This window comes from Rhinolophus sinicus, linkage group LG02, assembly GCF_036562045.2.
Source record: "Rhinolophus sinicus isolate RSC01 linkage group LG02, ASM3656204v1, whole genome shotgun sequence".
NCBI lineage: Eukaryota > Metazoa > Chordata > Mammalia > Chiroptera > Rhinolophidae > Rhinolophus > Rhinolophus sinicus.
In genome coordinates this window covers 178,624,130-178,638,675 of record NC_133752.1, presented here as the reverse complement: position 1 = coordinate 178,638,675, position 14,546 = coordinate 178,624,130, and the positions used below count along the sequence as shown (strand labels likewise).

At 35.6% G+C, this 14,546-nt stretch overlaps 1 protein-coding gene across 5 annotated transcripts in view; it reads left to right on the top strand.

Annotated features, from left to right (window-relative positions):
* Positions 1-14,546, top strand: part of FGD6 (FYVE, RhoGEF and PH domain containing 6) — a 93,933-nt gene that overhangs the window by 35,481 nt on the left and 43,906 nt on the right. For 4 of the 5 annotated variants that reach the window (XR_012494064.1, XM_019732167.2, XM_019732166.2 and 1 more), the window contains exons 4-5: positions 8,785-8,852; positions 8,938-8,968. The exons of the other annotated variant lie outside the window; for it this stretch is intronic. Coding sequence is in view for 3 of the 4 variants with exons in the window: in XM_019732167.2 (XP_019587726.2) it covers positions 8,785-8,852; positions 8,938-8,968 (99 nt within the window). In the remaining variant the exon portion in view is untranslated. The remainder of the gene's footprint in view (positions 1-8,784; positions 8,853-8,937; positions 8,969-14,546) is intronic. 5 annotated transcript variants of the gene reach the window in all.

Here is a 14,546-nt window from a genome sequence, read left to right as displayed (position 1 = left end):
AAGGTCTGTAATTAAATCAGCCTTTACTCTAATCAATTACAAGTTCTTTCTTTTCCTACCAAATAAAACTGTTTTCTCTCATTTTGTTTATTTGTTTCTCTTGCTTAAACCCTGTCCATTCCCCCCTTCTCCCCCCACTTCTTATAGTATGGTGACCAAAATTGGTGTCCACGTTCTACTAGGATCTCACCTACACGTGGCATAGAGGAAGGATTAATCTGTAACCTTTCTGTGTTATGCATCTTCCCAGCACATCCTGTCATAGCACTGCCTGGTTGACTCATCTGTTTTGTGGTCATTGGAGACTTCAGGGTTCCTTCCTCTGTATTCATGCCTGCTTATCCCTTCCCTTTTAGTATTTATATTGTTGGGTTTTTTTGTCTTTGGTTGCACCATGTTGCAATATCTCTGTTAAATCTTTTTCTGTTTTTAAAATGACATTACTTCTTCAGTTACTCATCGACATTTAATATTTTTGCACCTGAATCCAGTGTATTAATAATTTCCCTTCTGTCGAATCATTACCCACTCTGATGAGCTTCATCTGAGACAGCAATGGCAATAATAAATATTATAGACTAACTCTCCCTTTTTGGACAGTTATTGATCCATCTAAGCACAGCCTGGTGAACACTTTTAAGTAATTTGCTTTCATAGTGGTTAAGAACACAGTCTTTGGAGCCAGATTACCTGGGTTCTCACCACTTACCAGCTCTGTGATCTTGAGCAATTTACTTCTCTGTGTCTTAGTTTTCCCATCTGTAAAAAGAAGACGGATAGAGTGGACACTTGTCCGTATTTTCTGAGTTTGTTGTGATGATTAAATTATTAAACACTGTTTAAAACACTATCTGACAAAGTGAATGCTCAATAGATTTTAGCTATTATTATTGATCTATATGAAAAGAATTGCTTGCTTCTGAAATCAAGCTTTACATATTTATTTAGCATATTTACCAAATAAATATATATTGTTGCAAGTTTGCCTAAATTATTTTTAAAAGTCAGTTAGTTTATTTACACCAATCTCATTTCACAGTGGATTTTGCATGACAGCAAAAAAAAAAAAATAATAATGTAATACAAAAAGTCACACTATATAGTTAAAGAAATCAAGATGTTAATAAATAGCACTGGAATTACTGGATATGCACATGCAACAATGAAATTAGACCTCTTCCTTTCACCATAGACAAAAACTAACTTCTAATGGATCATAGACCTCAATATAAGAGCTGAAACTATAAAACTCTTAGAAGAAGATGTAGTAATAATTCTTTATGACCTTAGGTGAGGCAAAGGCTTCTTAGCTACAATAAAAGTATAAGTGGTAAGAGGAAAAACAGATAAATTGGACTTCATCAAAGTTAAAAACTTTGGTGCCACACACAGTACCAACAAGAAAATTAAAAGACAACCTACAGAATAGGAGAAAATATTAGCAAATATCCTGGTAAAGGATTTGTATACAGAATATATAAAGAACTCTTACAACTCAACAATAAAAAAATAAATGACCCAATTTTAAAATGGGCTAAGGATCTGAATAGACATTTCTCCAAAGAAGATAACACAAATGACTATAATAAGGTGCTCAACATCCTTAGCTATCGGGGAAAATGCAAAGCAAAACTTCAGTGAGCTACCACTTCACACCTACTAGGATGATTATAAAATAAAAAAGACAGACAATAATAAATGTTGGTGAGCATGTGGAAAAGTTGGAACTCTTATACACTGCTGGTAAACATGTAAAATGGTGTAGCCACTTTGGAAAACAATCTTGCAGTTCCTTAAAAGGTTAAATACACAGTTAGCATACAACCAAGCAATTCTCCTCCTGGGTGTCTACCCATGAGAAATGCAAACATATGTACATATAAAAATTTGTACAGGAATGTTCATAGCAGAATTATTCATAATTGCCCAAAAGTGGAAAGAATCCAATGCCCATCAATTGATAAATGGATCCATCACCTGATGAATGGAATATCACTCAGCAATGAAAAATGTGTTGATACAAGCTGCAACATGGATGAACCTTAAAAACAGGCTAAGTGAAAGAAGTCAGTCACAAAAGTTCACGTTATATGATTCCATTTATATGAAATGTCCAAAATAAGCTTTTCCATGGGGACAGAAAGTGGATTAGTGGTTGCCAGGGGCTGTTTAAAAATGAGATCTATTCATTCTGCTTTATTATGGTTGGAATACTCACTACTATTCACCTTTCCTGCATATTTACTTCCCTGCCTCTTTCCTTTTCAAAAAAATGTTTTAAACAGCTCATATAATATATAATATATAATATGAAGAGGGGTAAAAACCTAAGAGGATTTTGTCCTTTAGTGGTTATCATGGTGTCACCTCATTTTTGGCATAACAATGATGAGATGTTTCTCAGTCAGGTCTGGTTGTTAAGTTTTTTTGCTTTTTAGTAGAACTCCTGATTAGCAGAGGCCTTTTAAAAATTCTGTTAAAAAGTAACAGATACATTTCACTGAACTTTATTTGCAGTAAACAAATATGAAAAGAGGAGAACACAGTTCAGAACTCACAAAGCTGGGCTGTTATCAAGAGATCGGAACATAAAACTGGGTTTCAGATCAAAGGCTCTGTTTGGGAATTTGACTTATTTTATGACTATGACCAAGTAATTTCATTTGTAGCTCTTGTTTCAACTTCCACAGCAGTGCACTTGTGGGAGATGCAGGCCGTGTGCTTTGAAATGTAATTTAAGTGAGGACTTTTCATTCACTGACAAGTTGAGATGCCAAATACAGCCTATCTTGAGGTTATATAGTGATGGATGTATTCCTCCATCATTGTTTGACTTGGGTCGGAATCAGCATTGTTCTTAAAAGTTACAGATAATATAGAACTTTTTATTTTGTTTTGTTTTTTTAGCTTTGACTTTGTTTACTTTGAAAATGATTGTAATCCGTTGAATCATTTTGTAATAATTGCTTTTTTTTAACTTCTGTAGTTTTTCTACTTTAAAAGGTAAAATAGACAATACAGAGACTTCTAGAATTTTAGAATTCCAAAAGGCCTTAGTCATCTAGTCTGACTCCCTACCTTTTCACATGATGAAATATCTATAACGAGCTTTTAGTTGTATGAGTTTACATCTTCATGTTGCTCAACCACGTACTCAAAAGCAGTGCTCTGCTCTTAGATTCTGAGAACGTGGTAGCCACCCTGATACACATTGGCTTCTTCGTACATACTGATTGCACAGTGGACCAGGCACCGTGTTATACACAGAAGGATACAGGAGTGAATAAGATCAAAGACTAGAGGGAATTCGGACATGTCAGCAAATAAACGTGATCCTCTGGGTTAAGTCCTATAAATACTATACGAATAAGAGAATAATTTTATAATTGGGAATGGTGGGGAGAGGCTATCAAGGCAGCCATCGTAAAGGAGACATCTTTCGAGGGCTGTCATGCAGGATGAGTTGGAATATGACAGGCATACATCTTTGGGGCGAGGGGGAGGTGATGAAGAGGGAAGGACGGGTATGGTATGCTGGGACAGACATGTACGAGCAGAGCTCACTTAGGAGTTGCAGGGTAGTTCCAGTCTGGCTGGAGTTGGGAGAACACAGTTTGGAGGAGTAGGAATGAGACGCGTAAAGACAACTTGACACATTGTGGAGTGTCTTATATACATGGCAAAGGAAAGTTTAGTTTTTTGCCACTAAGTGATAGGGAGCTACTAATGTGATTATATTTGCATTTAGAACTATTGTTCTGGTGGCAGTGTAGAGAATGCATGCCGTGGGCTAGATCTAGAGCTAAGGAAACCACTTAGGTTACTGTAACAGTGTCGGCAAGAAATAAGGAGGCAACACTGGGGGAAAGGAGCAATTCAGCTTTAAAGAAATAGTAAGAAGGACAAATCAACAGGACTTGATGACTCAGCTGTGATGAGAGAAGGTGGAGGAGTCCAGGTTTCTGGCTTTGATGAGTCGGTATCTGTAGTATCTAGCATGCAGGTACTTGATGGCTTCTTTAAAGAGTAAAGGTCATCAAATGCTTGCTTTATTCTTTGTGAATCCTTTCCTGAATCACACACCACTGTCTGATTATGCTCTTTACTGTCCTTCAAGATGTCAGCATGCTTCAGTAGGTGTCCTTGTAAATAGTTATTTGTATGTTTGGATCATTCCCATTATTCACTTCTGGAAGGCTAGGGCTGTTTCTTACTTATCTTTAATTCCCTCTTCTAACACCCACTTCCATGCGCCATCTCAGACCGACAGAATCTGAATTTCCAAGTTACCTGAGAATCTGGAACTTAAGAGCTGTCCGATGGTTCTAATGATCAGTGTGTTTGCAGACTTAGCTGTAGAGCAGTGAATCAGCCAACAGTGGAGCTGTTTCCTCCTACTAACTTTGCTATCAAATGATGAAGTAAAGATGCTCCAGACTCCTTCCGCTTGGAAATGATCTCAGAATAAGAAGGGGGATAAGAAATACAAATTGTGCCTTTAGTGGTATTAGGAGAGAGCCAAAACCCCAAATCACAGCATTTGAGTAAGGGCTACCATTCCCACCAGGAATGTATAAGATGTCCCAGTTTCTCCACATCTTTACCAACACTGGCTTTTTCCTGACTTTTGATTATAGATAGCCATTGTGTGGGTGTGAAGTGCTAGCTCAGTGGCATTTTAATTTGCATTTCCTGATGACTAATTATATTGAGCATCTTTTCATATACTTACTGGCTGTTCTTTATCTTCTTTAGTGAGATGCATATACATATTCATATCTTTTATGCATTTTTTCACTAAATTGATTACTAGAGTTATTTATGTATTCTGGATACAGAATCATGATTTGTAAATATTTCCTCCCCACCTGTGGCTTATCTATTTATTTTCTTTATGGTGACTTTTTAAGCATAACAGTTTTAAATTTATGAAGTTCAGTTTATCAATTTTTGTTTTTCTTTTATGGCTCATGCTTTTGGTGTTGTATCTAAGAACTGTTAGCCCATACCAAGGTCACAAGGATTTTCTTCTATGTTTTTTTCTAGAAGCTTTATCGGTTTAGCTCTTACATTTAAGCCTATGATGGATTCTTAGTTAATTTTTGTAAATGTTATCAGGTAGAGTATTAGTTCATCTGTTTGCTTGTGGATATCCAATTGATCCAGCAATTTTTAACTATTTGTTGGAGAAAAAAACAAAACTGTCCTTTCTCCCATTGAATTACCTTGACAATTTTGTCAAAAATTCATTGATCATAAATTTAATTGTGTACTTCTCTCAATTTCTTCTTGTTGATCTGCTTGTCTTCTACCATTTTCCCCCCAGAATTTACAATCTCAGTTGAAAAACACACATACTTCATAGTCACCAGCCCCGGTGCTGTCCCTGAATCTCTGCCACACTCTGTCTCACTGACTTGCTATCCCACACCTGACATCTGATATACTTAATGTTTAAATCTTAGGATTTTAAAGTTGAAAGCTCAACACTAATTTTACAGGTAACGAATGTCAGGCCCACTATAGTTGTTCTTCTGGTTAATGTATTTTTGTCCCTGGCTATAACAGAAGCATAACTGCCTGGGGATAACATATTTATTACCATGGAGTCACTGCACAATTCTTTCTAACCCAGGCCCTGGCAGAACAAGGTCCTGAGGAGTTTAAAAAACAAACAAACAAACAAACAAAAAAACGTTCAGAGTAGAGATGGAAAACAGGACAGTGATAAAAAGAAGAAAGGAAATAAATGGTAGATGCCAAAAATAAAGTACACCTACTTGAAATTTTTGTGTAGAGCTGGTACACGTTTTAGGTGACTCTATTAAATAAATTCTTCAGCATCTATGGTATGCTTCAGTTTCTTTATAGCTACTGCTGAAACCACCTCTTGACTATTAAGGGACCTCACATCACTTGAAAATGGAGCATGCAGAGTCCAGGCTGCAGTTCTGTCAATAGTTTAGGTTTGTTTTTCATTTTTAATGCATTTCTTTTGGCTTTATAATTTTAAAAAGATGTATTTTATAAATCTTAAACTTTCTAGGTACAGATAATATAGAGAAATCCATTATAATATTTAGAAAAGCATTGATTTGCTAAAATATTTTTCAAAACAACAATTACGTGTGTGTGTGTGTGTGTGTGTGTGTGTGTGTGTGTGTGTGTGTGTACACATACATACCTACGTAGTCCTAATTAGGAGTGCATGTCTGATACTTGGTCTGCGAGATCAGGCTGTCCTTAAGACTGCTTCCTGAGGAATGTTAGCTATGTGTAGTTTAAAAGATGAGTGAATGGAGTTGAGTATGTTTTGCCTCATCCTGTTCAGTTGAGCAACACTTATCCAACCTGTTAGTCGCAGTTACCGAACAACCTTAGAAAAAAAGAATTATAACGAGGATAGAGATCGAAGTCATCTATCTAATTGTCCCTTTAAAGATAGTTTGGGATCTAAGGTTAAGTAACAAGGAAAAGTATTCTAGGCTAACTAAACTAGACCATTGTGCACTGTGAATTAATCAATTGCTCTTTAAAGCTGATTTTCATAAGTCATTCGTTTTATAGCCTACTCTGAATATTTTTTGCATAATAATATTTCTGATGAAAGGGTTAGGATTTCTAGATATTCTATGTAAATTGTTCTGTAGTAAAATATGAAAGCATCGAAGGGACAAATACACACTGCAAGATTAGTGGTTGCTCCTAGAGGAGAGGAGAACTTTAATAGTACATGTAACAATGTTTCACAAAACAAATTTAAACCAAATATCAGTCTGTTTGGATTTGTTAAATCTTGAGGAGATTGGAGGAGAGATATATGTGGGTATATGTTTAGCAGTGAATGTTTGTGAGGTTATGATTGATTACCAGCAAATAGTGAAGAATTTTTTAAGCCTATGATAGATTCTTAGTTAATTTTTGTAAATGTTGTCAGGTAGAGTATTAGTTCTTCTGTTTGCTTGTGGATATAATATTATAGAAGAATTTCTAGGTTAAATATTGGGAAATATGGGTTCTCTTCTCAACTCTGCTAATAATCAACTCTGAATCTTGACAGATCCTTGTTTTAAGTGGATCTTCTTTGGGATTCTTCTCTTGGTCCAATTCTTACTTGATATATTCTTTGCATTTGAGCTCATTCGCTTCTATGACTTCAACTACCATTTATGAACCAGTGGTTTTAAATATACTAAAAAAAATGAATCTAAAGATAGAGGTCTCCCTTATATTTACTATAACTGGCTGACTTCTTATAAGAATATAAATGACTGTAATAAAAAAACCTAAATCTTAACATGTTACAAAACTTTGAGGAATCCTCTCCCTCTTTACTCACTTGAATGTCACCAGTGCTTTAAGGGTTTTCATGTATGTATATAGAACATCAGCAGGCATACTCTTTAAAAATCATTAAAATGAAATTGTCTGAAGAGCTTTATTCATCATTAAACTGAATCTATTTTTATACTTTAATTCTAACACTGAAATTCTGGAAGCATGTAAAAACATTTTTGTCCAAATAAGGAACTAAGATAGTCCTGTGGACCCATCACAGTGACGCTCAAGTAAACAGACATGCTAGGATAATCCATGATTTCAGTTTAGCAAAGAAGACTGCTTCGCTGCTGTGTATGTTTTTAAATAATGAGAAGTCACTACCATGATTTTTTTTTCCTGTCATTTCATTAGTGACTGACTACTGGACTGTCACAGTCACTTTTTATCCGTATTGTGACATTGCCGTGTTCAGCTGCACTCTGCGTCCTGGTATTGCCAGTGTCGGCATGAATTCGAAGGGACCTCTCTTTCTAAAACAAGATCTGACATTTCTTCAAGAGAAGCTTCAGCATATTTTCCTTTTAATGGCAACACTCATAATTTTCACTTAAGATGTAATATCTAAAATGTTACAATTGCTTGTTCCTTGTTTACTTTCTTTTGCCCTTCACTGTGGAATAGTGTGCAGATCTCTCACCAGAATAGAAATGGAGAGAAACTTCTCCTTTTTGCTAATGCCCTAGAGTCAAAGCCAGCCCTATCAGTTTTTAAGTGAAAACAACTACAGCGATCTAAATCCCTAAATATTGAGTGCTCATTCCTAATCACCTTTTTTTTTCAGAAGTGTACATTTTTTTCCCCATTAGAGTATTTAATTTGCACACAAAGCAGTACATATTTGAAGAATTTCATTTTGACTCCTTAGAATAAAACTGCCTTGACTATAAGAGCATATTTCTAAAAGGAATTTTAGGTAAATTGAAGGGAGCCTGTGGCTGCAATGTTGGGAATGTGTTTGGTATACACTGAAAAAGAGCCCTTTTCAGACTGCACTTGTCTGACTTGGAGTGGCTTTACTTAGGGTGAAGTTCTCTTATACGTTTCTATTGGATATTCACTAATCTCACGTTACTTGTGTGTACCCCAAGCACTCATGTTCAGGTGATATCTGTAGGGGTCATTTCCCTTGCAGAATGTGACTTTGCAGTTTTGAACTCCTGGCAGCTGTGCCTCCCCAAGGCTCTGGGGCTTCTCAGGGAAGTCCATCAGTCCCGCGCTGATGATGGGAGAGGATTTCCGATTGCTCTCAGCTTCTCCTGTATCGTGGTTTAATGACCGTATCTAATTCTCCACGTTTGTCATTTGAGATGTTATATAGTATGAAATGTGTTCTAGTCGGGAACTTGTAAGTATCAGAGCTTGAATTTATATCTGACTAATTCAAAGATGGTCTTCATTATCCTTTTATGAGTTCATGCTTTCTTAATGCACTCTAATCCACAGGATGAAGATACTGGGATAAAAAGTAAAGTCCATTATATTGCCAAGGAGATCATGAGCTCAGAGAAAGTGTAGGTATCTAGTTTATAATTCAGAAGACTATTTGTTTCCTTATTGGCTCATTTAAAACATTTCTTTCATTGCTATGTTTTACAGGTTTGTGGATGTGTTAAAACTTTTGCATATTGTAAGTATCTGCTAATATTTTATTGAAATCTAAGATTGTCCTTTTTACATCTTTCCCTATCCCTCAAAATTTTCAACATAATATTTAAATTAACATGTATAGATATATATGTATGTGCTTTCTAATACGTGGTTATGTTTTAAAATTCACACATATATGTGAATATAGAAGTTTTCTAAAATGTATGTATCTCATATACGTGTAGTATACCCAGATGATTTCTGAAAAATAGAGAGCCTTTATATCTGTATCTCCAAAGTCTTCAAACTTTCTCACTTCATAATAAAGAGCTTTTAAAGTGATAATATTTCTTCTTGGGCATTTGCAGAAGTCAGCTATCAGCAGAATTTTGCACTAATATAAAGAATGTCATGATCAGTGTTAAATTCTGCTTTTCTATCTGAATAAGCTCCCAGAGAGACATTTAAAATAGACATTTTTACAACTAACTTTTTATAGTTCTATTTTCAATTTTTATAATTTCCAACTAGAACGAACCTGTTAGGAAACAATTATGATATGCGTCTGGCTGCATATTCATTTTTCTCATACACTTCTTTGTACCTGCACGTTTTTACAAGTTTCATTACGCACTGGCAGTTAAAGTGTTTTTAGTATTACTTTTCCAGTTGTATTTTGGTACAAGATATTAAGACTTAGCAAAAAGAAGGGGTGAGGTAGAGGAAACAATGAAAAAAGAAATTGAAATGAAAATGTACTTAGGTGGTGTAATTATTAACGTTATCCTTCACTTAATTGCTAAGAAATGGTAGGTTCACAAAATATACACCCATTTATGTCTCTGCAAAGAGTATCATTATCATCTGAACATTAAAACTGGGTTCCACTTAAGGGTGATTCATATTCATAAAATGATTCTTTTGTGCTGTATACTTGGTATGACAGAAACACGGAGGCCTAATTCCTGTGTGAAAAATCTCTAGTTTTGGAAGCATTTTCTAAAATAATTCTTAACAATACTAATTTGTTTTGTGAAATTATTTTCCTGTGAATAGTTTCTCACATAACTCTTGATTATATTGGTAAGTTCTCTTTTGTAATTCATTTTTAAAGACTATAGCACAATATTTGATCACCCAAATTTGTGAGTTTCAAAGGACAGTAAGCTTGATAAATAAATCACTTTTCAAAGTAAATTCTATGTACATTTGCTGCTATGCCCTGAACCTCTCTATTGTATAAACAATTAAAGGGATAAAAGAAAAAGCTAAACTACTGGAAAACTCAGAACGTATCTCTAGGATGAGCAAATTGTGTGCATTTGACATTATTTTATGATAGATATACTTAAACAGAAAGACCTCTCCAAGGAAATTTTAATCATCTACAAGTTAATCGGGAAGCTCTATTGTTAACAGAGACAAAAGGTGCTATGGAGTCAGAAAGACCTGAGTTTGAACTTCCGTGCACTATTTCAGCAAACCTTGCATGGGACAGGCGTGGCGGGTTCTGCTGTGAACGGGGTCCCTGCCCTCACCGTGCTCAGTCTAGTGTAGTGCTTCTTACACCGCTGTGGAGAGGGACTGCATTTTAAAATTTCCAATCTATCTGGGCCAGAACAAATGTAAAATACAATAAAAATGTCATGGTCATGTCAGATTGACATAAAAGTTTTTGGTCTTTTAGTCTCTTCCTGACCAATGTCTTCACAGACCAATAATAATTTGTAGACCATACATTGAGAAGCTTTGGCTTAGTAGGTTCTGTTTCTTAACCAGAATTGTAGAAAGTAGTTTAACCTTTTGGGCCTTGCTTTTCCTCATACGTAAAATGGGGATAAAAATACCCATTTCTCAGGTTGTGAGGATTCAGTGGAATAAGGTGTGCGAAGGAGCCTAGTATTGCACATGATACACAGTAGATTCTCAAATTGCCTTTCCATTACCGTCTTCTCCATCTTTTAGGTCATCAGTGAATGGGAAGCATTCGTTCTATTATTACCAGGCAGTTGACTTTTCACTTTTTCTAATGTGTGTTTTTGTTGTTTTTTTTTGTACTGAACTTTCATTTTAATGAAGGAAATTTTGATTCTAATAGGTAGGGAAGCATTTAAAAGCTTTACCAGTTTCTTTATTTGGTTATTTAAAAATAGATGTCCTGTTCTTACCTCTTTATTTTTGGAACAAATTATAAGCACTGTAAGAATGGACAATCAGATCAAAGTATTTCCCAAATAATCTCAGATCCAGTCGGATAGATGGCCTTGGGCTCTTCCCAGTTGCTTTTAAACAGAGTGAATCATCTATAACCCACCTTGACTTGTACATTCTCAAAACCTCCTAAGCCTTTAATGTAGGAGTGCGAGAAGATCATCTGCCAACCTAATGTTAACATCCTGTCTGGTATGTGCAAATGTTAACTCAGCAGAGCCCAACTCTAAACAACAGCGCATTAACCGGAATGAGCCATTCCTAGGAGTGGCTCGGTACCAGGATAACGTGGGTGAAGCCAAAAGAGTCTCCTGCTTCATTCCAACACCCCACCATACTTTGAAGCTCATATTTATTCCTCTACCAAAAGTACCCAAAAAAGATAGCACGTGGATCATTTTAATTCTGAGCACTGCTGCTATCTGATTTCATCTAAATAAATTCTGTGTTATGTGATAGACTATGTCTGCTTTAAAATATATAAACAATACACTTCAGATAATCCAGTGGGTGTTTTTTGGAAATCAACCAGCTATCCAAGTGGCTTGGGAGAAGCTATTGTTTCAGTTATACATAATTTCCGATGAATAGTTATCCATGTTAGAGACTCTAGAATAGCGTTAATAGATCTTTCTGTGGTAACAGAAATGTTCAATATTTGCACTGTTCAATATGATAGTCATATTTTAAAATGTTAATACATCATTGTAGTGTACTAACATTTCTTTGTTTTAGAATGTGATAAATAACTAGGTGAAATAGCTCATAGACAAAAATTTTTAAATCTAAACTAATGAATTTCATCTTTTAAGTTATTACATTGGGAGGAAATAGACTTGGGTGGAGGGCACACAGTTGAAGAGCCAGTGGACTCCATTGAGGGCTTGGATTCATCTGCCTGATGTTTGTGAGAAAAAACTGGTCCTGCAGAGGCGGTGGCAAGACTTTACAACAGTGGTTTCTGTGGTACATACTCTATAGTATCTGCCATGAGCTCCTGGACTTTTTAAAAATGTCCAGTGTGCACATTGTCTCTAAGTCAATACTCTAATGAGTCCAAAGAGAAAGGAGATTCCTAAAAGTCAGTCTTTCCCTTTTCAAAATGGTAGTGCCATCCATATAGCTGCAGAAGCCAGAAGAGTAGAATTTGTTCTTCATTCCTCCCTCTCACTCACTTCTCCAGCCAACCCACCAGCAAAACTGCTCATTCTACTTCCTCTTTACTGCCACCAACCTGTCATCTCTTACTCAACCATACCAGCCTCCTAACTGGGCTTCCTATTTCCATTCTTGCCCCCATTCCGATCCGTTCCTTATACAATTTTTTTTCTTATAAAAATTTGAGAGTGATGTTCTTAAAATATATGTTAGAGCATGTCACTCCCCTGCTTAAAACTCTTTAAGTGATTCCCATTGCATTAAGAATTAAGTCCAAGCTACTTACCAAGGCCAGTAAGTAGGATGACCGTATGTCCATGCCTGCTTTGGACAGTCCTGGTTATGTCTTGGCATAATATTATTAATAGAGCTCCTTTCGCTGTCAAAAATGATCCACTTTGGACAATAAATTATGGTCCCAGCCTCTAAGGTGCTCTGTGATTTGCCTCTGGTAATGAGATGAGACATTGTAGGAAGGTGGTATTTGCTCACTCACTTACCATGTTCTGACCATACTCACCACCTTTCAGTTCTTAGTTTAGTGCTCAGGTTGTTCCTGCTCAGAGCTCTTGCTACTGCAGTTTCCTGGAATGAATGTTCGTTTTTCCTTCATTTTGATCATAGCTACTTCTTTCTTTATCCTTCCAGTCTGGGTTTAATATGGCCTCCTCCGAGAGCTCTTCTTTGACCATCCTTTTCTCTTTGACTTTCCTTGTTTGTTTTCTTCTTAGCAGTTAATATAATTTGGATATTTGTTCGTTTACTTGTTTATTTTTGGTCTTCTCTACTAAAATGTAAGCTACATAAAGATAGGGATCATATATTTTTAGCACCTACCATTGTTCCTGTTCCCTGGAAGGCCCTCAGTAAAGTTTGTTGAATGACCGAATGTGACTAATTGGTTAGTGGTTAAGACTATGTGCTCTTAGACAAATTAGCCAAGCCTTGATTTTTTTCTTCTGGAAAATGAGAATAACAATAATAGTTAAATAAAGTTGGTGTGACGATTAAATGAGATCCTGCAAAATAAATGGTCAGCACTTAATTGGTTTTAGACTAAGTGAAGGGCCTTCAATATCAAGTGCTCTCTTATTCAGAATGTCTTTATATAGGTTTTATAAAATCAGTACTATTTACTTTTGATATTATCAAGTAAGCTTTTAATCAAATCAATCAAAATAGTCTTTGTTCATGAAATATACTTTACTAGGTTTCTTTCTCCACTAGAAAGTAAGCTCCATGAAGGCAAAGATTTTTATCTGGTGTGTTTCTTGTTATCACAGTAAATATCTGTTGAAAGAATGATAGAAAACTTATGAGTAATACTTGGTTTGGTAATACTCTAGTTATTTATATTTGTTTTCCCCTTTTGTGGCAGAAGTTGTCCAATCCAGAGATTGCTATTATATTGTATATACATGCACATTTTAAAGATAAAATACCTTAGACAGCTAATATAATTAAGTATAAATGAAACAGTATTTTGGGGTTTTGTTTTTGTTATCTAATTTACTCTCTGATTGGTCTATAAACAGCTCCATAAATTTATTTCATAAATGTCTAAATAGCATGATTTAAAAAAATACTTTCAAAGGGAATGATCAGAGACTGAGGTCTTTTGGACAAAGATGTACTTGTTAAATAGTAGTTAAGTGGTTCTAGTAATTAAACATCTTTGTTCCACTAATTTCTTTAGGTTGGGGCATACATTACCTTGAAAATTTGAGAGGCTCTCAATAAAATCTATAGAGTGAGACGCAAAGCTTCTTGGACTTCCAGATGTGTATTAGTAAATAGAATATCTCTTTTATTTTATTAAAAAAATTATAAAACAAATAGAAGACTTCTTCATAGATGCCTCCAGTCATTCCCACCTTAAAATCACTTCACCCTGTTCTACTGAATACTCTCTGTCTTTTGAGTCTTGTGAACTGTTTATCATTTATTCTTTGGTTGTAGAGTCCTCCTTAAGCGTCTATTGACATGGCTACCAAACCTTCACTTTGGAGCGGCTTCCTTCCTGTGAGGACTGTCCTTCACTGAATGAGGTGCCTTGCTCAGAGCACCTTTGTCTTGTTGCTATGTTTGTTTTCCCCACCTTGGTTTGGTATTTCCTTCACTTTATAGGCCTTTGTTTCAGAGCTCTCTTTCCCCAAGCTTCCAGGGACCTACAGATTTTAAATGATGTTCATGTGATCAGGTAAATTAACCTTTCATTAAATCAATGCCATTTTATTGAGCATCTTTAT